Source organism: Pan troglodytes, chromosome 2 (genome assembly GCF_028858775.2).
Source record: "Pan troglodytes isolate AG18354 chromosome 2, NHGRI_mPanTro3-v2.0_pri, whole genome shotgun sequence".
In the NCBI taxonomy this organism is placed as follows: domain Eukaryota; kingdom Metazoa; phylum Chordata; class Mammalia; order Primates; family Hominidae; genus Pan; species Pan troglodytes.
Genome location: NC_086015.1, coordinates 27,242,108 through 27,269,876, shown reverse-complemented (window position 1 = coordinate 27,269,876; position 27,769 = coordinate 27,242,108). Strand labels below are relative to the sequence as shown.

Here is a 27,769-nt window from a genome sequence, read left to right as displayed (position 1 = left end):
TTATACATTTGCTGCACTCAAGCTTAATTCTAAGTACAAAGGAAAAAATAGCATGATCCTTTGAACACACAAGTCTGCATCAGGATCTCACTCTAAGATTCATACATTTTAGCAGGTAGAAAGCATTATAAAGCATATTAATATTTTACAAACTTTCTAGCTTTTTTCCCTTCTGAAGACATGGAAGGATTCAAAGAAGGTAAATGAAAGGGAGTTCTATGCTAATGTAAATTAACCCCTCCTTAGTTTATATATTAGAATTTTTCGGTCAAAAATGTTTAACTTAAGAGCAGCACAATTTTAGTTTTCTAGTATTCAACTTTAAAAGGTTCGTTTCTTAAAACTAAAATTTAAAATCAAAAATTAGAATAAATGAAGTGTATTTTTTCCATAAAACTATAATTCTAATCAGTTTACTGATTGTGTCTTGGTGGGGGAAGGTAGGATGTACCTAAGTTACTAAAGGAGCTGTCTAAAGGAAATGAATAATGGAAAATCATGAAGGCTCTCCAACAACCAATCTGTGTACATGCCAGATAGCCACCTTACTTTCACTGGCATCACAAGCCAGATAAAAAGACAGAGAAATTTTTTTTAAATAGGCTTATCTCTACTTTTCTTCCCCACACCATGCCTTATCAATCTGCAAAGCCCCTGGTATCATTCAGTTAAAGCCCTTAAGTGACATCCTCTCAGATACGTAGTCTCTGGAAATCAGATGAGATGGAGGCAAGCATTATCATGACAGAGAGAAGCTCAAATTCAAATTTTTAATGAATCGGGATCTGCTGGGCAACATATATTCTATTTCAAATACAAACTTAAGTTTTCCAAACACTGTGACAAAAAAAAAAAAAAAAAAAAAGTTGGGTGTTCTCTGACTTCTAAGTTTCTAATCATTCTTTCCTTCTCCTCCCAAGCCACCTCTTTCAACTCTCCCTCCCAGCCTATGATCATGGATTTCTTTTTAAGTTTTGTTTCTTTTTAATTAAAAATTTTAAGCACCTCTACCTATAAAACTGAGAATAAGACTGCTGAAACTATAGAGCAATAGAAAATTTCATACTTTACAAACCCACTGTCCACAAAGCAGGTAAGTCATTCTTTTTAAAATATAAATCATCTTACGGGTCCTCCCTAAAAACACTTCAAAGGCTTCCCATTGCTCTTAGGAAGGACTAAATCCTTCAGGTGGCCAGAAACACAATGCAGGATTTGATCTAGGCCCAGCCTTATCTTGAGTCAATCTACTGTAACACCTCAGTATTCCAGGCACAATTGGTCTATTTCAGCTTCCGGGACATGCCCACCGTATAGCACCTCAGTGCCTTCACACATGCTGCCGCCTCTGCCTAAAACACGTCCTTTTACCTTGGCTACTCCACCTAGGCTACCGAGATGTTTATACAAAGATAATTTCTCTCTTCGCACCGCTTCTCTCACCCTGTGTGATATACTTTCACAGCAGCCCAAATTTCTCTTTCACAGCCTTTCCCACAACGCAATTAAATTAACTGACAGTAATTGTTAAGCACATCCTCTAGAATGTGGGCATCAACAATGGTTGGTTGCTCATTACTGCAGTCCCCCTGCCTAACACGACGCTTTACACACAGTAGGCACTCAGATATTTCCTGATAGGGACATTGATAACAACTTCCTCAAAAAGTTATTTTGAGGATTACATTGAACAGTCCACATACAGCTCAGGTCCTGACCAGCACTCTAAACAAGTTAGCTGTAATTACTATTGATTTTATATGAGTGAATAAATAAGGGCAATTAGGCAATATTTATCAAAACTCTTCAAAAAAATGGATACTATTTGACATCACTCCATTTATTACCTACACAGCATTTGCTGTAAAGAAATAATAGAGCTACTCAGAATATTTATAAATAATATCCAGTGTATCATTATTTTAAAAACCAAAGAATTCTAGGATTAAATTGTGGAACACACATATGAAGGAATACAGTCACTGAAAATCAGTTTCTTAGGCTGGGCACGATGGCTCATACCTGTAATCCCAGCACTTTGGGAGGTGCCTCTGAGGCAGGAAGATCACTTTAGCCCAGGAGTTCAAGACCAGCCTGGGCAACATGGAGAAACTCCATCTCTATAAAAAATACAAAAAAAAAAATTAGCCAGGCATGGTGGTGCGCGCCTATAGTCCCAGGTACTTGGGAGACAGAGATAGGAGGATCTACTGAGCTAGGATGCAGTGAACCGTGACCTTGCCACTGCACTGCAGCCTGCCGCAACACAGTGGGCAACAGAGAGGGACTCGTCACTCTGTTCATATAACAGAAAGACCTTCCAGGAAAGGAAGGGGGTCGGGAAAGGAAGAGAGAAGAAGAAGAGGGGAAAGAAAGAGGGAAAAAAATCATTTTCTTAATGAATCCAGGTATTTCTTCAATAATATGAGTTTCATAACTTAAAAGGGTATCAAAAGATAATAATTGTTGGTATTTACAGACTGCCACTGGTTTTAAACATGATCCAAGATCAGAAATCAGCAACACATATAGAGACAAATACAACAGCACAGTAATTCGTAGCTACTGTGCTTTAAAAATAATTTTTTAATCAACAGTCCAGTCCTGTAATATTTGACTCCCTTCTTATATCAACAGCATTTTTTTTCCATTGTATCAAAGGGTTTCTGAACAATAATGATTCAGTCAGTAAGAAGAATCAAGTCTGTTAACATCTGGATCACACTTTATTACATATATACATACACGCATACATATATGGCTAGTCAAGTGAAGCAGTGGGAGTAGAAAAGGAACAAAGAAATCTGTAACTGGCTGTGATCAGTTGGTTGTAAACACCACACTGCACCTGAACCAGCCTGGGTCATATTTTAAACAGCATGTACCATGTCAACTTCTAATAAAAATAATACTGGAAACCAGGAGAATGATTCATAATTCAGCAATTTACAAGTTCTTATTCAGTTATTTCATGATGCTTTAAAAGTATACAATAACGTCACTGATAGGTTCCTGGAAACTGTGACTTTAAGCAAAACCATATATAATGAAACCAATTTTTTTTTCTCATCAGTGTTATAACAATGTCATTCAAGGACCTGCTGTACATCATTTCTCTTTTTTTTTTTTTTTTTGAGATGGAGTCTCGCTCTGTCGCCCAGGCTGGAGTGCAGTGGCGCAATCTCGGCTCACTGCAAGCTCCGCCTCCTGGGTTCACACCATTCTCCTGCCTCAGCCTCCCAAGTAGCTGGGACTACAGGCGTCCGCCATCACGCCCGGCTAATTTTTTTTTTGTATTTTTAGTAGAGACGGGGTTTCACCATGGTCTCGATCTCCTGACCTCGTGACCCGCCCACCTCGGCCTCCCAAAGTGCTGGGATTACAGGTGTGAGCCACCACGCCCGGCCCCATCATTTCTCTTAAAGTTGCAGTTTCAAAGAAACTATCAACAACTTTTGTGAGAATTTACTATATTGCTTCTTACTATATAAAATTGTTTTAGAAGTGTAAACCATCTGTGATGATTAATTTTATGTGTCAACTTGACTGGGGCACAAAGTGTCCAGACATTTGGTCAAACATTATTCCAAGTGTGTCTGTGAGGGTGTTTTTTGATGAGATAAACAGCTGAATTGGAAGCAAATTGCCCTCCCTAATGTGAGTCGCCCTTATCCAATCAGTTGATGGCCTGAAGAGAACTAAAAGGCTGACCCTGCCATAAGACTTGCCTGACTGCTTGAAATGGAATATCAGTCATTTCCTGCTTCGGGACTCAAACTGAAACTTGGGCTCTTCTTGGTCTTGGGCCTGCCAGCTTTCAGACTAGAACTTATACTACTGGCTCTCCTGGTTCTCAGGCCTCTGGACTTGGACAGAAACTACTACGCCACAGCTCTCCTGAGTCTCCAGCTTGCTGTCTCCATATCTTGGGACTTGGCCTCCATAATTGCATGAGCCAATTCCTTACAATCAATCTCTCTCTCTCTCTCTCTCTCTCTGAGATACAGATAGATAGATAGTCTATTTCTCTGTAGAACTATGACTAACACATCATCCCATACTCCCATTGCAAAACTCCCTTTCACACATACACTACAACACACTCATACTGAGAGGTGATAACGTGCTGGCGGCCCTCGCTCGCTCTCAGCACCTCCTCGGCCTCGGCGTCTGCTCTAGCCACCCTTGAGGAGCCCATCAGCCCGCCGCTGCACTGTGGGAGCCCCTCTCTGGGCTGGCCAAGGATGGAGCCAGCCCCCTCTGCTTGCGGGGAGGTGTGGAGGGAGAGGCATGGGTGGGAACCTGGGCTGCGTGCGGTGCTCGCGGGCCAGCGCAAGTTCTGGGTGGGCGTGGGCTTGGCAGGCCCCACACTCAGAGAAGCCGGCCGGCCCCGGGCAGTGAGGGACTTAGCACCCAGGCCAGGGAGTGCCGGATCCCCCAGCAGTGCCAGACTGCCCGTGCCACACTCGAACTCTCGCCAGGCCTCAGCCACCTCCCCGCGGGGCAGGGCTCGGGACCTGCAGCCCGCCATGCCCGAGCCCCCTGGCAGTGGGCTCCAGCATGGCCCAAGCCTCCTCAACAGGCATCACCCCCTGCTCCACGGCACCCGGTCCCATTGACGGCCCAAGGGCTGAGAAGTGCAGGCGCTGTGCGGGACTGGTGGGCAGCTCCACCCACGGCCCTGGCACGGGATCCACTAGGCGAAGCCAGCTGGGCTCCTGAGTCAGGTGACGACTTGGAGAACTTTTATGTCTAGCTGGAGGACTGTATATGCACCAATCAGCACTCTGTGTCTAGCTCAGGGTTCGTGGATGCACCAATGAGCACTCTGTATCTAGCTAATCTGGTGGGGACTTGGAGAACCCTTATGTCTAGCTAAAGGATTGTAAATACACCAATTAGCGCCCTGTGTCTATCTCAAGGTTTGTAAACACACCAGTCAGTGCTCTGTGTCTAGTTAATCTAGTGAGGACTTGGAGAACTTTTACATCTAGCTAGAGGATTGTAAATACACCAATCAGCACTCTGTGTCTAGCTCAGGGATTGTAAATGCACCAATCAAAACCCTGTCAAAATGGACCAATCAGCTCTCTGTAAAATGGACCAATCAGCTCTCCATAAAATGGGCCAATCAGTAGGCTGTGGGTGGGGTCAGATAAGGGAATAAAAGCAGGCTGCCCGAGCCAGCGGCAGCAACCCACTCAGGTCCCCTTACCACGCTGTGGAAGCTTTGTTCTTTGGTTCTTTGCAATAAATCTTACTGCTGCTCATTCTTTGGGTCCGCGCCACCTTTATGAGCTGCAACACTCACCGTGAAGGTCTGCAGCTTCACTCCTGAAGCCAGCAAGACCACAAACCCACCAGAAGGAAGAAACTCCAGACACATCTGAACATCTGAAGGAACAAACTCCAGACACACCATCTTTAAGAACTGTAACACTCACCGCGAGGGTCCGCGGCTTCATTCTTGAAGTCAGCGAGACCAAGAACCCACCAATTCCAGACACAATACTTGCCATCTTTTGAAGGTCCATTAGAATACAAGTTTCTGAAACTCAAGGTCCATTTCACTTTCTTCATTACTGCTATCATCCTAACTTTTTGGGTGCCTAGTGTATGTTAGTCATAGTTAATTGAGAAATGAATAGAAGTAAGATGAAGTCTGTTCCTTCCAAGTCACTCACAAGTTAGAAGAGATGCAAGCAGATCGAATCAGGAACAGCCTGTTAACAAATGGAGTATAAACTTAGTTGTCAGCAGGATTTCATAAATGTTAGACAATTATCCTTCTTAACCTGAGACTTGTAATTAAACACTAGATTTCCCTGAGAAAAACAATTGCACACCTAAGAGAGTGTGTTAAATGAATTCCTGAAACTGTTAAACATTGTAACTAGTAACAAAAATCCACACAAATCAGACCTGACAGAGCACTTTCTCACACAGGAAGCTAGAAATATCAGATGCCAGTAATAATCCATTCACTCAAACCATTTCCTTCTTTTTTGGCAAGTTAAAAGACTGAAAGCTTCAGAGACCGAAACACTCAGTTGGTACCTGCATCAGAACCTACCCTGTCTGCTTCTCTGTATGTACTCTATACTTCCTCAGGGCCAGAATACCAGAACCACTTGGGGAGAAGGAGAACAGAACCAGCCCTGCAGGGCCCCAGGGTTTATTTGTGAGCCAGAACGAGTGTTTCCCCTAACTCCAAGCCTTGGTTCCAGGTTCCTACCTGAGGTACAGAATAACCCAGGCCCGTGGGGCTCTCATACAAAAGAGTGCAGGAACGGCAAAAGACAAGATTAGCCAAGCCCTTTGTGCACAAAATACACCATCGCAGCACATGCATGGCACCCAAAGGCAATTCTACCACAGAACAGTAGGCTAGGAGTAGCATCAGGAAATAAGGATTCCTAACCCTCACCTTAGATGAGGAACATCTTGTGACAGGGAGAGCCCACTACACAAAAGGAGCAAATTCATCCACTGGAGAGGCAAAAAAAAAAAAAAAAAAAAAAAAGGGGGGGGGGGGTGGTGGAAAGAGTCTTGACCACAGTCAAGGACCCAGAGGCAGGGACCTGCCTAGCTCATTGCTGCTGGGGTGGTAGCCAGACACGAAATGGATGAGCTACTCGGGGCCTGCACCAGGACAAGGCATTTCTGGGGTCAGCACAGTTATACAGAAGGGACTCTAAACCAAGATTTTCAAGGAATTTCAAGTTCCTGGTATTGTTTTGATCCCTATTTCTTGATTCTTAGCCCCTGGGGCTGCTACAGCTGAGAAACATGTTACTCCCTTATAAACAGAATAAACATTTTTCCCCTTTTTCTACTGGGCATCTCACCATATTAAGCTGCACATCATTTTCCTCCCTGTATGATTTCTATTACTGCTTCCATTGTCATGGCCTTCCTGCACTCTACCCATGAAGAGCTCTAATGTCCTGCACAAGCTATTTCAGCTGTTGCTGTTGTTGATGCTGCTGCTCCCGGCTCCAACTCAACTATCTACTAAAAGCTGCTCTTTGGTGCCCAGAGTAGTTGAGATTCTCTTAACTGGCCTTTTGCATGACAGTTACAAATTTTTCCTCTCTGCTCTCTTTCTCCTACCCCAACTCCCACCCTCAAATCCTGTCCCGTTGGAAGGTGAGAACTCATTTCCTGGCAGACTGTGATCCTTCCCAGCTAACACAGTCCAGTCTCTGAGTGCCCTCTACATTTCTTTATTTCAATGTGTCCCCAAGAGCAATAGAGCCCCAAAAGCCTTTGGAGTTTAGCTTTTAACGCTACACGCCAACTCCAAGCGGGTTTCTTTGTTTTTTCTCTTGTAAATTTTTTGAGTTCACTGTAGATTCTGGATATTAGCCCTTTGTCAGATGAGTAGGTTGCAAAAATTTTCTCCCATTTTGTAGGTTGCCTGTTCACTCTGATGGTAGTTTCTTTTGCTGTGCAGAAGCTCTTTAGTTTAATTAGATCCCATTTTTCAGTTTTGACTTTTGTTGCCATGCTTTTGGTGTTTTAGACATGAAGTCCTTGCCCATGCCTATGTCCTGAACAGTAATGCCTAGGTTTTCTTCTAGGGTTTTTATGGTTTTAGGTCTAACGTTTAAGTCTTTAATCCATCTTGAATTAATTTTTGTATAAGGTGTAAGGAAGGGATCCAGTTTCAGCTTTCTACATATGGCTAGCCAGTTTTCCCAGCACCATTTATTAAACAGGGAATCCTTTCCCCATTGCTTGTTTTTGTCAGGTTTGTCAAAGATCAGATGGTTGTAGATATGTGGCGTTATTTCTGAGGGCTCTGTTCTGTTCCATTGATCTATATCTCTGTTTTGGCACCAGTACCATGCTGTTTTGGTTACTGTAGCCTTGTAGTATAGTTTGAAGTCAGGTAGCGTGATGCCTCCAGCTTCGTTCTTTTGGCTTAGGATTTACTTGGCGATGCGGGCTCTTTTCTGGTTCCATATGAACTTTAAAGTAGTTTTTTCCAATTCTGTGAAGAAGGTCATTGGTAGCTTGATGGGGATGGCATTGAATCTATAAATTACCTTGGGCAGTATGGCCATTTTCACGATATTGATTCTTCCTACCCATGAGCATGGAATGTTCTTCCATTTCTTTGTATCCTCTTTTATTTCATTGAGCAGTGGTTTGTAGTTCTCCTTGAAGAGGTCCTTCACATCCCTTGTAAGTTGGATTCCTAGATATTTTATTCTCTTTGAAGCAATTGTGAATGGGAGTTCACTCATGATTTGGCTGTTTGTCTGTTATTGGTGTATAAGAATGCTTGTGATTTTTGTACATTGATTTTTTATCTCGAGACTTTGCTGAAGCTGCTTATCAGCTTAAGGAGATTTTGGGCTGAGACAATGGGGTTTTCTAGATATACAATCATGTCATCTGCAAACAGGGACAATTTGACTTCCTCTTTTCCTAATTGAATATCCTTTATTTCCTTCTCCTGCCTAATTGCCCTGGCCAGAACTTCCAACACTATGTTGAATAGGAGTGGTGAGAGAGGGCATCCCTGTCTTGTGCCAGTTCTCAAAGGGAATGCTTCTAGTTTTTGCCCATTCAGTATGATATTGCCTGTGGGTTTGTCATAGATAGCTCTTATTATTTTGAGATACGTCCCAACAATACCTAATTTATTGAGAGTTTTTAGCATGAAGGGTTGTTGAATTTTGTCAAAGGCCTTTTCTGCATCTGTTGAGATAATCATGTGGTTTTTGTCTTTGGTTCTGTTTATATGCTGGATTACATTTATTGATTTGCATATATTGAACCAGCCTCGCATCCCAGGGATGAAGCCCACTTGATCATGGTGGATAAGCTTTTTGATGTGCTGCTGGATTCGGTTTGCCAGTATTTTATTGAGGATTTTTGCATCAATGTTCATCAAGGATATTGGTCTAAAATTCTCTTTTTTGGTTATGTCTCTGCCAGGCTTTGGTATCAGGATGATGCTGGCCTTATAAAATGAGTTAGGGAGGATTCCCTCTTTTTCTATTGATTGGAATAGTTTCAGAAGGAATGGTACCAGTTCCTCCTTGTACCTCTGGTAGAATTCGGCTGTGAATCCATCTGGTCCTGGACTCTTTTTGGTTGGTAAGCTATTGATTATTGCCACAATTTCAGAGTCTGTTATTGGTCTATTCAGAGATTCAACGTCTTCCTGGTTTAGTCTTGGGATGGTGTATGTGTTGAGGAATTTATCCATTTCTTCTAGATTTTTTAGTTTATTTCTGTAGAGGTGCTTGTAGTATTCTCTGATGGTAGTCTGCATTTCTGTGGGATCAGTGGTGACATCCCCTTTATCATTTTTTATTGCGTCTACTTGATTCTTCTCTCTTTTCTTCTTTATTAGTCTTGCTAGCAGTCTATCAATTTTGTTGATCCTTTCAAAAAACCAGCTCCTGGATTTATTTATTTTTTGAAGGGTTTTTTGTGTCTCTATTTCCTTCAGTTCTGCTCTGCTTTTAGTTATTTCTTGCCTTCTGCTAGCTTTTGAATGTGTTTGCTCTTGCTTCTCTAGTTCTTTTAATTGTGATGTTAGGGTGTCAATTTTGGATCTTTCCTGCTTTCTCTTGTGGGCATTTAGTGCTATAAATTTCCCTCTACACACTGCTTTGAATGTGTCCCAGAGATTCTGGTATGTTGTGTCTTTGTTCTCGGTGGTTTCAAAGAACATCTTTATTTCTGCCTTCATTTCGTTATGTACCCAGTAGTCATTCAGGAGCAGGTTGTTCAGTTTCCATGTAGTTGCATGGTTTTGAGTGAGTTTCTTAATCCTGAGTTCTAGTTTGATTGCACTGTGGTCTGAGAGACAGTTTGTTATAATTTCTGTTCTTTTACATTTGCTGAGGAGAGCTTTACTTCCACCTGTGTGGTCAGTTTTGGAGTAGGTGTGGTGTGGTGCTGAAAAGAATGTATATTCTGTTGATTTGGGGTGGGGAGTTCTGTAGATGTCTATTACGTCTGCGTGGTGCAGAGCTGAGTTCAATTCCTGGGTATCCTTGTTAACTTTCTGAAAGATACTCCTCGAGAAGAGAAACTCCAAGACACAAAATTGTCAGATTCACCAAAGTTGAAATGAAGGAAAAAATGTTAAGGGCACCCAGAGAGAAAGGTCAGGTTACCCACAAAGGGAAGCCCATCAGACTAACAGCTGATCTCTTGGCAGAAACTCTACAAGCCAGAAGAGAGTGGGGGCCAATATTCAACATTCTTAAAGAATTTTCAAACTAGAATTTCATATCCAGCCAAACTAAGCTTCATAAGTGAAGGAGAAATAAAATACTTTACAGACAAGCAAATGCTGAGAGATTTTGTCACCACCAGGCCTGCCCTAAAAGAGCTCCTGAAGGAAGCGCTAAACATGGAAAGGAACAACTGGTACCAGCCACTGCAAAATCATGCCAAATTGTAAAGACCATCGAGGCTAGGAAGAAACTGCATCAACTAATGAGCAAAATAACCAGCTAACATCATAATGACAGGATCAAATTCACACATAACAATATTAACTTTAAAGGTAAATGGACTAAATGCTCCAATTAAAAGACACAGACTGGCAAATTGGATAAAGAGTCAAGACCCATCAGTGTGCTGTATTCAGGGAACCCATCTCATGTGCAGACACACACATAGGCTCAAAATAAAAGGATGGAGGAAGATCTACCAAGGAAATGGAAAACAAAAAAACGCAGGGGTTGCAATCCTAGTCTCTGATAAAACAGACTTTAAACCAACAAAGATCAAAAGAGACAAAGAAGGCCATTACATAATGGTAAAGGGATCAATTCAACAAGAAGAGCTAACTATCCTACATATATATGCACCCAACACAGGAGCACCCAGATTCATAAAGCAAGTCCTTAGAGACCTACAAAGAGACTTAGACTCCCACACAATAATAATGGGAGACTTTAACACCCCACTGTCAACATTAGACAGACCTCCAAGTGGGTTTCAAATGTACTGCCCACCTAAAACAAGCTTCCTATGTGAGAGAGAAATCCTTACCAATGGTTCCCTGTGGCCTCAACCACATGCATTCTTGGATGAGGAACCTCTGAGGCAGTGAGCCTATGCACTGGAGGAGATATGGCAAAAGAGGATTCATTTTATTTTCACTAAAATTCATGGTTTCTCTGTTGTTCTTTAGCTTATTCCATCTTTTACCCCTAGTCCCCCTTCAGCAGGCCTTATTTAGAGTTCAGGATAGAACAGCTGTTTGCTGGTCCCAGTCACCTCTCCAGTCTGGTTATGCATGCTTCATTCACATCCTACTTCAGTCACTTTTTCTAAGCTAAACCACACTACCACGTGGGGAGGGTGAGGGAACTGAAGTGAGAAAGACACCCTAACTTCTCAGTAGAGATGATCCACTTGCCACCCTCAATGATCTGAATTCCATCCCCTTCAAGTTCAACCATACTCACCTTGCAGCATCAATCATTACTGCTTTTCTAATCTTCAATTCTTCCTTCTCCATTCGTTCCTTCCTCATAGCATATAATCAGTCTCAAGCCTCTTCAATTCCTTAAAGAAAAATCCTCCTCCCACATCTGGTCCTTTCCTTCTTCCCTTTGCAATTTGCTTCTACAAAGACATTTCTACACAGAGAGGTTTGCCGCTTTCTCACCTTGCACTCACAACTCTGCAATACTCTACTGACGCTATTACTACTAAAATACACAAGACTTGTCTGGAAATGTAGTGAACACTTTTCAGTCTATATCTAACTTGGCATCTCTATGCTGCATTTCACAGGACTGAAAAATTGACTCTCTTCGCTTGTAAGACAATCACTTAACCTGGAAATAATTACCCATTCACTTGCAAGCTTAATAATATGAATACAATTACTACAATGTTCCTTGTTTTCAATTTCAAAGCAAAGATCTTAAATATATTATCTGCTCATTTGATTTCTGAAGTATATACAAAACCAAGGATTGACTGGCAAACGTACAGGCCATCCATTTCATTCTCCTAAGTTATCTGGATTTTATGTATGAATCATACCAAACCATGCATACTTGGGCCACATCATCATGATCTCTCACAGAATTCTTACCAAATGATGCTTTGGCATTATATTCTAAAATTTCTTTGTGGGATCAAAAGAGGCAGTCCTATTAAAAACTCAAAGTCACATGATATAGGAATGATGTTGAAGAAATCATCCCAAATCTCCCAGAGACTCCTTTTGTGGCTCGCACAGGGATTTTGAGAATTCCTAAGAAATAGGTTTTATGTGTGCTATTCTAACTCTTTTGTCCTCCCCACCTTTTTTTTTTCCTTTTCCTTTTTTTGTTTTTTATTTTTTATTTTTTTGCTATAGAAAATTCAGAGTCAAACTCACGGTCCAGCTATAATAGCTGTGTAACCTAAAGATACGAACAGTAAAATGTTCTTTCCCTAACAGCACTTCATCTCCTATTCTTACATGAAACAGGATCAAATAACCCCCTAGGAATCACCTCCCACTCCGACTTCCTTAGGAAGATTCCTTCCCAAGGAATCTTCCACTTGGGACACTTATTCTAATTTGCATTTCCCTCTGTAGAGATTAGGGAGCAAAGGTAAGCTTCCTAGGGTTTGCAGTCTACCTCTGTCTCCCAGAATGTTAAATTTTGGTAAGTTACTTAACTCTTCCAACATTTTCTCGACAGCAAAACATAGGTAACAGTAGTACCTACATCATATGATTAATGTAAGAATTATGTAAGATCATGTACCTGACTCATAGTAAGCACTCAGTAATGTTAACTGTTATTATTATTAGTCACCACGGATACCCTGTAGAATGAAACGAAGTACAAAAAAACTTAGTCTGAGTTGTCTAATCTAGAACTTGTTGAGAAAAATAGGGAGGCTTTTATCTATTCTAAGATACAACTGACCTATGCAGTTTTGCCAGAATTTTAAAATAATAAACATGCTAAGAATTCTAAGATTTTTTAAGATATACACCATCTATGAACCAAGCTCTATAAAAATAGTATGAAGTCAGGACTTTCAATGATCCTTTTAAGCCTTTGCCAAAATACTATAAAAATCAAAATGACTGAAATGATCTTTTGATAAGCAAATGCACTCCTTAAAATTAAGCAGGGCTATGTTCAAACCACCCTCTTTTTTAAACATCAAATCATTGTAGCTCTTAAATGAAAGGCCCTCATCCACTATAGAAAAATAAATAAATAAAAGATGAGCATCTTCCACTAAGGTGACATGATGCTATTATCATGTTCCAAAAAGTGACTCAAGCAATAAGGGACTGAATCTGTTAGCCTATCACTGTCAGAATAGGTAAATATCAATTATGTCAAAGCCAAAATCAATATTATAGGCAGAAGCTCTTCAGAAATTCTGTTCAAGTTAACTCATTTAATTACTTTTAAAGTTCAACTCAAACACACAAAAGATCTTTGTGTAAACAGTTAAATACAGTATCTTCACAAATGGCTCTCACATATAAACATCAGATTTTACAAATATCTGTATAAAAGATTTAAATAAATAAAAGAAACCTATGGTTCTTTGCTTACCTAACTCAAGTATGTGTCAAAATTCCGTTGAGCAGTCAGAATGGCTCAAGTAGTCAGTGTGTTAAGTACAGAGTTAATATGTATTGCTGTATCACCTCATGCTCTCCATCTCAGCTAAGAACACACCTTTTCCACCTCTCACCTAAAAGTTCCTTCTCTCCATCTCTTGTTCTGTAACAGCAACTTCTGCCTGCTTTTCCTCATCAGTAGGAAGTAATTTCCCTCTGTACACTCAGAAAACAAGCTGGCAAAATTCCAGAAGAGCTTTTTGCCTTCTGAAGCTAAAGACAAAAATTCAAGACCACAGTAAGGCTTAAACATTGTACCCTGAAACCATAAAACTCCTAGAAGAAAACATGGAAAAATCTCCTTGACATTTTTCTTGGCAAGGATTTTTTGTATGTGACACCAAAAGCATGTGCAACAAAAGCAAAAATAAACAAATAAAACTACATAAAACTAAAAACCTGCATAACAAAGGAACCAATCAACAAAATGAAAAGACAATCTATGGAATGGAAGAAAACATTTACAAACCATACATCTAATAAGGGGTTAATACCCAAAATATATAAGAAGCTTATATAACTCAATAGCAAAAAAAAATCCCACATAATTTGATTTTAAAATGGCCTACACTGAACATGGTGGCTCATGCCTGCAATCCCAGTGCTCTGGGACACCAAGGCGGAGGACTGCATGAAGCCAGAAGTTTGAGACCAGCCTGGGCAACATAATGAGACCGCATCTCCACAAAAAAACATTTTTTAATTAGCTGGGTGTGGTGGCATGCACCTGTAGTCCTGACTACTTGGGAGGCTGAGGCAAGATGATTCCTTAAGCCCAGGAGTTGGCTGCAATGGGCTATGATCGTGCCACTTCAGTCCAGCCTGAAAAAAAGACCATGACTCTGTTTCTAAAATTTTAAAAATTGGTAAGAGCCCTGAATACACATTTTTCCAAAAAAGAAATACAAATGGCCAACACGTACATGAAAAAAATGTTCAACATTACTATCATCAGGGAACTGCAAATCCAAACCATAAAGAGATACTGGATGGCCATTATGAAAAGGACAAGAGAAAAGTATTGGTGAGGATGTGGAGAAAAGGGTGCCCTGTGCAATTCTTGTGGGGAATGTAAACTGGTAGAGCCACTAAGGAAACCAATATGGAGGCTCCTCAAAAAATTAAAACTAGAACATTGTTTTAGCAATGCTACTTCTGGGTCTATATCCAAAGGAATGGAAATCAGAATATCAAAGAGATAACTGCACTCCATGTTAACTGCAGCATTATTCACAACAGCCAAGATATAGAAACGACCTAAGTGCCCATACACCTATAAATGAATAAAGAAAATTCAGTGTGTGTATATATAAATAAAATGGAATATTATTCACCCATTTAAAAAAGGAAGGAAATCCTGCCATTTGCTACATATTGGATGATTCTGAAGCGCATTATGCTAAGTGAAGTGAGAAAGAAAAACAAATGCTGTATGATTTCACTTACGAATGAAATCTAAAACAGTTGAACTCATAAAAGCAGAGAGTAGAATGGTGGTTACCAGAGCTAAAGGTAGGGGGAAATGGGGGGATGTCAGTTAAAGGGTACCAACCTTCAAGTATAAGATGAAAAATTTCTGGAAATCTAATGTACAGCATAATTAACTATAGCTAGTAATACTATACTGTATACCTGCAATTTGCTAAGAGAGTACATCCTAATGTTCTCTCTCACACACACAAACATTAAAAAATTGGTAACTATGTAAGGTGATACACGTGTTAGCTAACTTGGTTATGGTAACTTTCACAATATAAACATGTATCAAATCACCATGTCATATACCTTAAATATACACAATTTTATTGTCAATTATACCTCAAAAAAGCTGGAGGGAGAAATGAGAAAAGGAAAACAAAAACTTTTTCTGGTACCAATGCATTCCAAATGACCCTGAATTTCTAAGTAGAATATTATACTTTTTAAAAGACTTTCAGATGTAATTCCTAAGCTTTAAAAAAAAAAAAAAATTATACCACAGTTACACTGCTTACCAAATACTGAGTTCCATTACTTTTCTTTTTTTCCTTTTTAATTTTTTTGAGACAGGTTCTTGCTCTGTCACCCAGGCTGCAGTGCAGTGGCACAATCTCTACTCATTGCAACCTTGGCCTCCTGGGCTCAAGAGATCCTCCCGGGCTCAAGAGATCCTCCCACATCAGCTTCCCAGGTAGCTGAGACTACAGGCACATGCCACCACGCCCAGGTAATTTTTGTATTTTTTTAGAGACAGCGTTTTGCCATGTTGCCCATGCTGATCTCAAACTCCTTGGCAAGTGATCCGCCCACCTCAGCCTCTCAAATTGCTCGGATTACAGGCATGAGCCACCATCACGCCCAGCCCCATTACTGTCTCCCTCCAACCCCCACCTGAGACAGGGTTTCACTCTGTTGCCCAGGTGGACTGCCAAGGTGCAAACACAGCTTACCACAGCCTCGACCTCCCAGGCTCAGTCTCTGAAGTAGCTGGGACTACAAGCATGCACCACCATGCTCGCTAACTTCTTTCTTTTTGTAGAGATGGGGTTTTACTATGTTGCCCAGGCTGGTCTTGAACTCCTGAACTCAAGCAATCCTCCCACCTCGACCTCCCAAAGTGCTGGGATTACAGGAGTAAACCATGTACAGGCCATAAGTTCCATTAAATTATAGAAATTAGATTATAGGGACAATATCACATGAGATACTGTCTTGCTGTTTCAAAAAAGTGCATTTTTACACATAATTGGTTTAAAGAACTGTATCATTTCCATATCCTACATTTCATATTTTCTGGGTTTTCATATACAGTCTTTTAATTAAAAGTACAGAATGAAACATTCTTGGCAGACTGAAAATAATTCAAGTACAATTTGGCACAGGCTAATAATTTACAGATGTTTTTAAATTTAAAAATATATAGCATTATAAACATATAATAAATGGATTAGACAATACTGTTTTTAAATTGCATAATATATCCATTAGGCTTATTTATAATGTGTCATCAAACAAAAAAGAACTATTAGAAATTTCCTTTTCAGATGCTTTCAAAGACACACAAATCAGTAATTTTTAACCCAACAATGTTGTATACACATCTAGGACTCCATTGTGATGAATCAAAAAGATAAACCAGGGATGTCAGATTAAACTCTATTTTAAATCACATAAAAGGGATAACAACATTTCAATTTAAAAAATTTACTTTTGTGAGAAAAGAGAATTCCAGACTAGTACTATATTTAATGAACTTAAGCAGGATTTTGCAGTCTACTGATCTAATTCCATGTGTTTCCATCCACACCTCTTACTGACACTATAAAGCAGAGAAAAGTTAATAGGCAAAGCTGGTGAATTTCACTTTTGTTTCAGAATTGGGAAAACTCTCGAGGGTCCTCTTACCTTAAAATCTTACACTGAACTTTTTCATGGTTAGGGCCCCATCAACCTCTTCCAATACGCTGCATCATCCAAATAATTTCCACAGGGTATATATGATGTAAGGTAATTTTTCTGTATGTTAGATTCACACATGTGATACAGCCTTTGGCCCCTAAATTTTACTCCAAGAAAAATTACAATATTTGAGTCAAGACTTTTTTTTTTTTTAAAGTTCCAGGATACATGTGCAGAACATGTAGGTTTGTTACACAGGTATATGTGTGCCATAGTGATCTTCCTGCCTCAATCTCCTAAGTAGCTGGAATTACAGATGCAAGCCATCATGTAAGGTTTTCAAACAATACTTTTTTAAAAATAAGAAAAAAATTCAGTAGCAAAAAATGCAGTGCTTTCACTAAATATTTACAGAAAAGGGAAAAAAACCTAACCTCTTGCCAAACCATGCCCAAAAGATAACTTAAATATAAGACTTAGCAAGCACAGCTACACTTGGGATAACTCCTAGTTCATGGCCATGAACACATGTATGCATGCATGTGCACAAACGCACACACACATATACAAGGAAGTAGAAAGTGATTTAGGGGGCCTCACTGGATGTGGGAAGACTGCCCGCAGAAGTGCTGGTTGGTAATATTTATGCCCCTGTTCCACACTTTTCCATACCCTAAAGTGACTTGTGACGTCTTTTCCACTACAATGTTCAATTTTAAAAGAATTCACCTGTATAAAATTGGTTATCTTAAAGAAATAAACTGTCAAGGATTTCTGTGTTTCAGAAAAAGTCTTATTTTGTACAAGTCAAAACATTATGACAAATACCTTCTCCTTTCCTGGGGTTAGAATCTTTTTTTTTTTTTTTTTTTTTTTGAGACAGAGTCTCGCTCTGTCACCCAGGCTGGAGTGCAGTGGAACAATCTCAGCTCAATGCAAGCTCCGCCTCCCGGGTTCACGCCATTCTCCTGCCTCAGCCTCCCGAGTAGCTGGGACTACAGGCGCCCGCCACCACACCCGGCTAATTTTTTGTATTTTTAGTAGAGACAAGGTTTCACCGTGTTAGCCAGGATGGTCTCCATCTCCTGAGCTCGTGATCTGCCCGTCTCGGCCTCCCAACGTGGTGGGATTACAGGCGTGAGCCACCACACCCGACCTAGATTCATTTTTATAAGCTCATTACCAAAAGAAAGATGTTTGTTATAATCAACATAATAATCTAAATTTTGGGTAGACAGCTCATTTTACTGTCGTTATTAACAAAACTGATATACAAAGGCAAACTACTTAAAATCAATGCATTCAAAAGCAGTAGGTTAGGTGACTTTTTTCAACAGGCCATACTAAAGTCCGTTGATACGAACATGTTTAAATTGTTTTTCTTCTCTTTACTATCACTATTAACATGACTTCCATCAAAACTATTTCCAATACCATGACTCATCCTTTCTCTTTTTCTACTCTCAACTTCTGGTGACATCACTCTCCCTTTTTGTCCTACCGAAAATATCTGCTAGTCACCATCTTTGCTCCCCTTGTGAGGAATCGACTGTTTTGCCTCTCTAATCCAATGTAAATTCTTGATCTTACCTTCGGTGTGCTCAATAACATGGTCTCATCTTGCATATTTAGTTGCCATTCCATCCTGCTAGCATTCCAATCCCATTCCTATGCTAGGCTTAACCACCATTATTAGTATAATTCATTCATACTTTCAGAGCCAATCACATAGTTACATATGTATTGTCATCTCTTCTCATTAACCTTTTTTTAATCCATTTCCAATAATCACCTCTCCTAGGAAGATAATTTTTTAATGATAGTAGAGGAATAGACGAAAGAGATCTAAATGAAAGAAAAGCAAAAATACAGAACATAAGGAATTACACCAAGTATAGGATATTTCATAAAATTCTAATTTTATAATCCTATAGGATTGTGAGAGTAAAGCAAATGCCAGCCTATATACTATAAATTTTCCCACAAAATACTATTTTCTCCAAATTAAGAGAGAGAGAGATAAAAGTAATTTTAATATGACTAGATATTGGGTATGTTTGGGTTTCAAATGTACCATGAACCAAAAAAAAAGTAAAACCAGCCATGGTGGCCTGTGCCTATAGTCCCAGCTACTAGGGAGGCTGAGGTGGGAGGATCACTTGAGCCTAGGAATTAGAGTCCAGTCTGGGCCTCATGAGACTCTAATATCTTAAAAAAAAAAAAAAAAAAAAAAGTGGGGGGGGGGGCATGGGAAACAGCCAGAAGAAATTCCTATTAAACCTGTCTTAAGCAAGATAAAGCAATGGAGCTTCATCTTGCTTAAGTACATCTATTTTGTTGCAGACCTCCACTTATGAAATTGGCCCTTAGGCAGAAGCAGAAATATAAGAAGGAAAGTTCATTTCCTGGTTTCACAGTCCTGGAGTCAAGGAACCAGTGAAGAGCTAGTCCTGCTCTGATGAAGAGCTGGATAGAGAAAGATTACCAAGAAAGATCTTAGCCTGAGCCATGTGCTCTGGGTGTCATTACATCCATTCCATTTAGATGATAACATGAAACCATTACAGTTCAGGTTTGGAGTCTCCTGAAAGATGAAGACCCACGCAGAAGAGCTGTGGTTCAGAAGAACTTATTACAATAGCTTCTCCCACAAGCTACATCCATCCAGAGAAAAGAACACATGGTCCATAAAAGCACACTCTTCTCAAGACCTGAAGTAGCAAAGGGGAGAAATGAATATGTTGGTGCCAGTTCCTTCGTGGTTCGCACGACCTAATAATAAATAGGCTTCTATTCTTACATAAGTGCCTGGTGTTCCATCAAAACATGCAGGCAGGTTAGGAAGAACTGAAACAGACTGCATATTACTCAAGCTAGACCAGAGGCCTTTCTGGCAACCTCAGGGAGAAGAAAATGGAATGGACAGTAATAAGGACAAAGTGATTTTGTATGTGCATGTGTGAGAGCAAGGACGCATGCAGGCCGCCTTAGAGATAAGTAGATAAAGCTCCCACGTGAAAGATTAAAAATCAAATATGTAACGCACTGTGTTAAAATGTAGAAAGAATTCAGAAGAGAAAATACAGCATGCTACTGACCTTAGTCTTATGAATTATGAAAATATATAAATCCTAATTTCAAAGGGATTTTATTAATTGCTTTCAAAGAAATTAACCATAACCTCAACAAATCACTTTCATTGCTTTTTAAAATTTATAACTAAGAACTTTAATGTTCTTAATTAAAAATCATACTGCTCAAAGAATATAGTTTGAAGCTATAGTTTTTTTTGTCAAAAATTACAATGCAAAAGTTTTAGTTTATATAATGAAAATACACACACGTATACTTTGTTACGGAGTATCCTTTAAAAGGCTAATAAAAACAGTTCTATAAATTCCCAAGTATTCAAATATGACAAGGCAGTAACAATATTTTACTTAGATGTACAAATGGCTAAAATAAACAATCATCATTTTAATTAGAAATATCATGATGAGACTATAAATACAATCCTATTAACTTCAGGGAAGTCTTTCCCATAATGCACTAAAAAGCATGTGTATCCCAAAAAGAACTCTGTAACCAGAAATTAAGAACGAAAGAAAAATTAGGTGGTTGCAACTCATATGCTAGCTTTATTCTAAAGAGCAGGAAAACAGAATGATCTCTTTACAGTGGTCTATGATAGGCAGCACAGTGCTGTCTCCAGAACTAAACTCAAAAGCTGTTTTGGGAAAGCAAGTTTACTAATAAATACTCTCAGAAGCTGTCTTTTATTTATTTTTAGAGGCAGAGTCTTGCCGTGTTGCCCAGGCTGAACTGCAGTGGCTATTCACAGGCAAAATCATTGCTTACCACAGCCTCAAACTCCTGGGTTCAAGCAATCCTCCTGCCTCAGCCTCCAGGGTAGCTAGAACTACAGGTATGCACCACTGCACATGGCCAGAAGCTGCTTTGCTGGAGAGTATGATTATTCCCAGATACTGTGATATGTATCCAATAGTAAAATAGTTTAGATTTTTGCTAAATCTGCTGAAAATCAAGACAGAGGTACCATACGTGATAAAAGGCAAAATGTTCAGAAGCTCATACTTCTTGTAAAATAGAAAAAAGAGAAAGCTTAGACTGATCACTTCCCACCTAGATCAGTGTCAATTATCTGGAAATGCCCTTTTTCTCTCTACTTTGACTCTACAACTTTATTTCTCAATCCCCTTTGAGCTGCCTCACTAAATCCCTAAATGTTTGCTCTCTGTTGACATAGCAAATCATTAATAAATAGTAAGCCTGTATCTCTTACTTCTCTTCTACACTGTGTTATTTTAAGTGCCTGATGTTAATAAAACAGTCAAATAAATATTACTCCTTGTCCTGGCATGGTAGCTCACGCCTGTAATCCCAGCACTTTGGGAGGCTGAGGAACACGGATCGCTTGAGCTGAGGAGTTCGAGACCAGCCTGCGCAATATGGCAAAACCCTATCGTTACCAAAAAAAAAAAAAACTACAAAAATTAGCGGGGCACAGTGGTGTGTGCCTGTAGTCCCATCTACCTAGAAGGCTGATGTGGGAGGGTCTCTTGAGCATGGGAGGAGATTATAGTGAGCTGTGATCACGCCACTGCACTCCAGCCTGGGCAACACAGTGAGGCCCTGTCTCAAAAAAAAAAAAAAAAAAAGAAAGTTACTCCTTAAACTGATCTCAGCAATTTCTCAACGAACTGTTCTTAAGATGGCCAGGTTATATGCCTTCAGAAACCACTTATGCAGCACTGGCTTATCCTTTTCATTACTTTCTTCTAAACATGGCCATATGCTTACTAACATATCATGAGACATAAGGGGGGGAAAAAAAGCCTTAAAGAAGCTGAGTTCCTAAATCCCTTTAAGATTATACAAGGACCTTAAGAATTATCTGGCCATACCCTGCCTTTCCAGCTTCCTCTTCCCCTCACATCCCTTCTCTCTTCTAATTTCTACTTATCTTTGAAAACCCAGCTCACTGTGGCCTCCTATAGCAAGTCCTTCTTGGCTACTCCTCCCCAGCCAGGATCAAACACCCCCAAACCCTTTCCATATAATCCCACAGTATCCTATAATTTCCATTAGAACAACACAATATCTTGAATGAGAATTTTGTGAATAGGAATTTCAATGAAGCCAGATATACCTTAACATACAAATTTAAGCCAATATACTGGATTTTTAGTTAATTATTAGCTCCCACACTGGTCAACATGTCCCTTGAGAACACAGGCTTTTTCATCTCTGTATTTCTAGGAACTTGCACAAACTAGCCCGGACCAGCTTCTTAAACACCGGCTACTGGACTCTCCTATTACTGCCCCACAAATACCTACGCACACTTCCAGAAACTGGGCAACCAGATGTTCCCTAAACCCAGGATTAACCCAGCATCCCTTGGTCAAAATTACCTCTTCCCCATGCTTTCAAGTCATTCTTGATGTAAGCATCAGTTGGCATATTTAATAAAGTGTGATTGGTATCAGGGTCTAATTAGATGCAAAAAATGAGTCTCTTCAACTAAAGCAGAGGTCTCTTGGAGCAAGGACCCAGTTATTCATCTTAATTCATTCCCACCACCAGATATATGCCTGGAGACTTTATAAGCACTCCATAAAATACAAAACTATATTTGAGGGTATTCTCAGAACATGTGGTTATGTCTCTTTCATGTCAATAGCACATTTCTTTTTAGTGTAGTTCTATCCTACTAGACTGGCAGTTCCTTGAGAGCTAGAACTAAATTTTCTTAAAATCACAAATCTAAATTTAAATTTTAAAATTAATATACCCTATTTGAGAGAGGTCAGAAGAAAGATCACCTGCAACTCATTACTGTAGCACAAGGATTATAAATTATCTTTTTCTAGGGATTTTTCATATTTATACTTTATAAACTCATAATCACAATTTACATATAATCTAGTCCTTTTATATGCATCTTTTCATACTACTATATACCTTGCCTATTTATTTTTATTGGATATATAACCATCCAATGAATGGACTAATCCTAATTTACTCAGCTATTTCTCTTCACATAATATTGTTCACTTCCACATTTTCATTGTTACAGGTAACAGTCCATATTTTTTATCATTTTCCATAAGCTAGAGCCCCTTATATGAAATTACTGAATTAAAGATTATGAACTAACATTTTTGTTGCTACTGAAGCACAGTGCCAATGTGCTTTCAATTTAGAATTATACCTTTCACAGTCCAGTAGCAATGGTAGTAGTTTCAGCAGCACTATGTACAATTCCTTGTTTTAAGTCTCATTTCCTAGATTACTAACAAGGCTGAACACATATCCCACATGCCTGTTTACTAACCATATTTCCTCCTTTGTGAACAGTTTGTGTACTATGCCCATTTACCTATCATAGTCATCATGGGTATTTTTACTGGTTTGTCATTCTCTGCCTGTCTCACTGTGAATACATTTTTCCAGTTTGTTGTTTGCTTTTTGTGGAGTATCTTCTTTTCCTCCCTCTTCACCAAAGACACACTTTTTAAAAGCATTTTAGTTTGTAATTTTATCTAGTCAAATCGATTATTATTTTCTTTATAATTTCTTCTAACATTTCTAGAAGTCAGCCTCCAAATCTGTTTTCTCCTAGTTTTATTTTCTTTTATATTTAACCCTTAAACCACAGGTAAGGAATATGTCATCTCTGCATGCCTCCACAGAACCTATTTCAGTATCTTTCACATGCTAAGCATTCAATAAATGCTTCTTACATATTCTTTATTAAAAGATAAAATTTAGAAAACAGCAGCCATTACTGGATTCTTACTAGTCTCTTTACAAGCTGATTAATCAATTTAGATATGAAAGTAAAATACACTCCATAATGAATGACAAGGCAATGCTGCAGATTTGATGTGTTCTTTCTACTGCGGGGACATAAATAATATGGTTTAAGAAAATCTGGTGGCCAGGTGTGGTGGCTCACGCCTGTAATACCAGCACTTTGGGAGACCGAGGTGGGTGGATCACCAGAGATCAGGAGTTCAAGACCAGACTGAGCAACATGGTGAAACCTCGTCTCTACTAAAAATACAAAAATCAGCTGGATGCGGCGGCACGTGCCTGTAATCCCAGCTACTGAGGAGGCTGAGGCAGGAGAATCGCTTGAACCGAGGAGGCAGAGGTTGCAGTGAGCCGAGATCGTGCTACTGCGCTCCAGCCTAGGCGCCAGAGCTAGACTCCATCTCAAAAAATTGAAAAAAAAAATTTTTTTTAATCTTGTTTTGTTTTACTGGCAAACCAATTTTAATGCCTGAGGTTAAATCACACAAATTCTTCTTCATACACATTGTCTGCAGAGTAGCAAGCTGAATGATAGTGTTATTCATTTTTTTAAGTCATAGTCCTCAAGATCACTGTTACAGCATCCTAAAACTATGGAGCAAAAAACTAATGAATAGTTTATTATAACTCACACCATCATACACACTGCTGTATAGTTCATAGATGCAACAACTTTTATGGTGATGACACCCTGGTACATTTTCAGTCAGTCATCAAGTCTTCAACAGGAAAATATGTATGTACACACAACTTGTAAATTTAAACCACCAAGATATCACCTAGTAAAGAGCATATAGCTTTATTATGCTTTTCCAGTTTAACTAATTTTTTTGTTGCAGAGAAATAGTCAATTAGGCCAAAAAGCTTACTACAATCAAAAATATAATACATGTGCCCCCTTGGATTACAGCACATTTATGTGGAGTACCTGTTAACATAATTTTCATTTGAAGACCTATAATAACACTGTTAAAATGACAGCTGTGGAAATTAATCTGAGTGATGAGGTTAGCAGCACTGGCTTTATTTTCCTCTAATGGTATAGCATTTGCCTATAAATGTATGGGTATAGCAAATCATTGCTGGTAACCTTACCCTAGCCATGTTTTTTGGAAGAGTTGGATCTCCTAATACATAAATAGTCCAGAGAGATTATGATAATTTTATAACTTTTTCTGCTTACCTAAAAAACAAAGAAAAAGGATATGGGAATACTGTTTGCCTACATGCTTTATGGTTTGAATATGTTAATTCTAAACAGAAGTTAATAATGAATCACTTTACAAATAATTTACTATTACTTATTGAAGGTAATTTAAGAGAGACAAGCTCCTTTCATAGAAAACAAACATAGTAGGTACATGGGTTGCATGAACATGTCGACAACTTTCTTAAGTTTCCAAGACTGCATGTTTTTAAAATTACAGAGAGGCTGCTCTTTAACTTTCTGACAACTGAGAAATAGGATGATGATTTGAATGTAAATGTATGATTAATAGCCCAACTATCACCAAAGAGACTACCAGAGGCTTACAATAAGAGATACACAATTAGACCATTATAACATAAAATGAAAAGTCAACCCAGAGAATAACGGTTCTTCATCTTTTTGAGGGAGGCGTTGGGAGGAGGTCATGGAAAATCTGAGAGAAGCTAACGATGCTCCCCCAGATTCCCACACAAGCTTGCACACAAGCAAGTTTACTGATCATTTCAGAAGGGTTCATCAACTCCCTGAAGCTGATACACACACGATGAATTAAAAGCTCCTGTCACAGGCTAGGCACAGTAATCCCAGTGCTTTGGGAGGCAGAGGTGGGAGGGCTGAGCCCAGGAGTTTGAGACCAGCGTGGGCAACATAGCAAGACCCTGTCTTTACAAATAATCTTTTTTTAATTAGAAGCATGATGGCATGCACCTGTAGTCCCAGCTACCTGGGAGGCTGAGGCAGGAGGATCACTTGAGCCCAGGAATTCAAGGTTGCAGTGAGATATAATCGTGCTAGTGCATGCCAGCCTGGGCGACAGAGTGCGACTCTGTCTCCAATAAATAAATACTCCTGCCACAGAGGACTGAGAAGAAATTACCCATATCAGAAGCCTAGGCTAATGAAGTTACTATAATTGAAGTGACATATAATTCCAAGCTTTCTTGCAGCCAAAGCAAACAGAAAAACTCAACAGGATATATAATTCTTAATGACTGATAGAAGGAAGTATGCCATATCATAAGGAAAGAAACTTTTCTCTGAAACTAAATTCTTGAATAATTTATCACATTAATTCTTATAAAGGGAACAGAGTATCATAAGAGACAATGCATTCAATAGTTTCATCGCAGATGCAGAAATATTCTTCATACAAATGCATCTAACAAAAATTGACAGAATATGAGGAAACAATACTAAAATATAGGACTAAATAGTTTTCTGGTGATCTAGTTTGATATGAAGTTAGAAGTGAGTTCGTGCCACCGTTTTTCCAATCTCATGCTCATAAAACAACCTCTAATACAAATTCAGAAAAATTTTACTGAGTATAGACCTGGTCTCAGAATCCTCAAAGCAGCCACTTCAAGGAACTGGAGTAGGCATTTGAACCTTTACAGATGAGACAATAATAATGTAAAAGAGAATTAAAGACCAGCGTAGAAGATAGGTTAATAGTACAGGAAATGGAGCCAGGTGGTTTGATCTGAATCATGGCTTATCTACTTAATGGCTGTGACTTTGGCAAGTTTCTAATTGTGACTATATTGCAGTTTCTCACCTGCAAGGTTGTGGTAACAACAGTCCTTACTCAGAGTTACTGAGAACTAGCATCCATAAAGCTCCCAGAACAGCATCTATCTACCCTCCTAGATTAAAGGGGTAAGACAGGCAAACCACTTAGATCAGTGTCTGGCATATAACTTACCACCTACTCTGCAATCATTCAAGAATATGTATTCTTAAAATTCTGTTAGGCCGGACGCGGTGGCTCACGCCTGTAGTCCCAGCACTTTGGGAGGCCGAGGCAGGCGGATCATGAGGTCAGGAGATCGAGACTATCCTGGCTAACACAGTGAAACCCCATCTCTACTAAAAATACAAAAAAATTAGCCAGGTGTGGTGGCGGGTGCCTGTAGTCCCAGCTACTTGGGAGGCTGAGGCAGGAGAATGGCATGAACCCAGGAGGCAGAGCTTGCAGTGAGCCGAGATCACGCCACTGCACTCCAGTCTGCGCGAAAGAGCAAGACTCCGTCTCAAAATTTAAAAAAAAAAAAATCTGAGTTAATACACACATTTTATTTTAGCCATCAAATTAAAATAACCTGAATTTTAATCTACACATTTATTTTCAAGGTCACTGGAATCCCTAATCTTGGCTAATTTAACTACGTTTATCCTGAATCAATCTCTTGCTTCCCAATTGTTTCCAGTGACCAAAATTTTTAGTATCTGGAAAACATACTAAGAAGCTTTTAATGAAAATTGCTTAAAGAGTTCTTTTTCTACACATATCTTACCATATATCCAGTATTTTTCAGTCATTTGTTCTCAAATGCTTTCACTTGGCTTCAGCTCTGCTGACCTTGTTAATCCTTAATTCACAAATTATGGTAAAGTCATATCTTACTCCAGAATTAGGTTCTTTTTTTTTTTTTTTTGAGACAGGGTCTTGCTCTGTTGCCCAGGCTGGGGTGTGATGGTGCAATCTCGGCTCACTGAAACTTCCGCCTCCCAGGCTCAAAGCAATCCTCCTACCTCAACCTCCCAAGTAGCTGGGACTACAGGTGTGTGCCACCATGCCCAGCTAATTTTTGTATTTTTTGGAGAGACAAGGTTTCGCCATGTTGCCCAGGCTGGTCTCAAACTCCTGGGCTCAAGCAATCCTCCCACGTCAGCCTCTCAAAGTGCTAGAATTACAGGCATGAGCCACT

At 39.5% G+C, this 27,769-nt stretch overlaps 1 protein-coding gene across 14 annotated transcripts in view; it reads right to left on the bottom strand.

The window, feature by feature from the left end:
* Positions 1-27,769, bottom strand: part of UBE2E2 (ubiquitin conjugating enzyme E2 E2) — a 392,844-nt gene that overhangs the window by 315,225 nt on the left and 49,850 nt on the right. Inside the window, exon 4 of one of the 14 annotated variants that reach the window (XM_063806663.1) lies at positions 3,135-5,723. The exons of the other annotated variants lie outside the window; for them this stretch is intronic. Within the exon in view, the coding sequence (XP_063662733.1) occupies positions 5,713-5,723 (11 nt within the window). The 3' untranslated portion in view covers positions 3,135-5,712. Of the gene's footprint in view, positions 1-3,134; positions 5,724-27,769 lie in introns of those variants that run through there. 14 annotated transcript variants of the gene reach the window in all.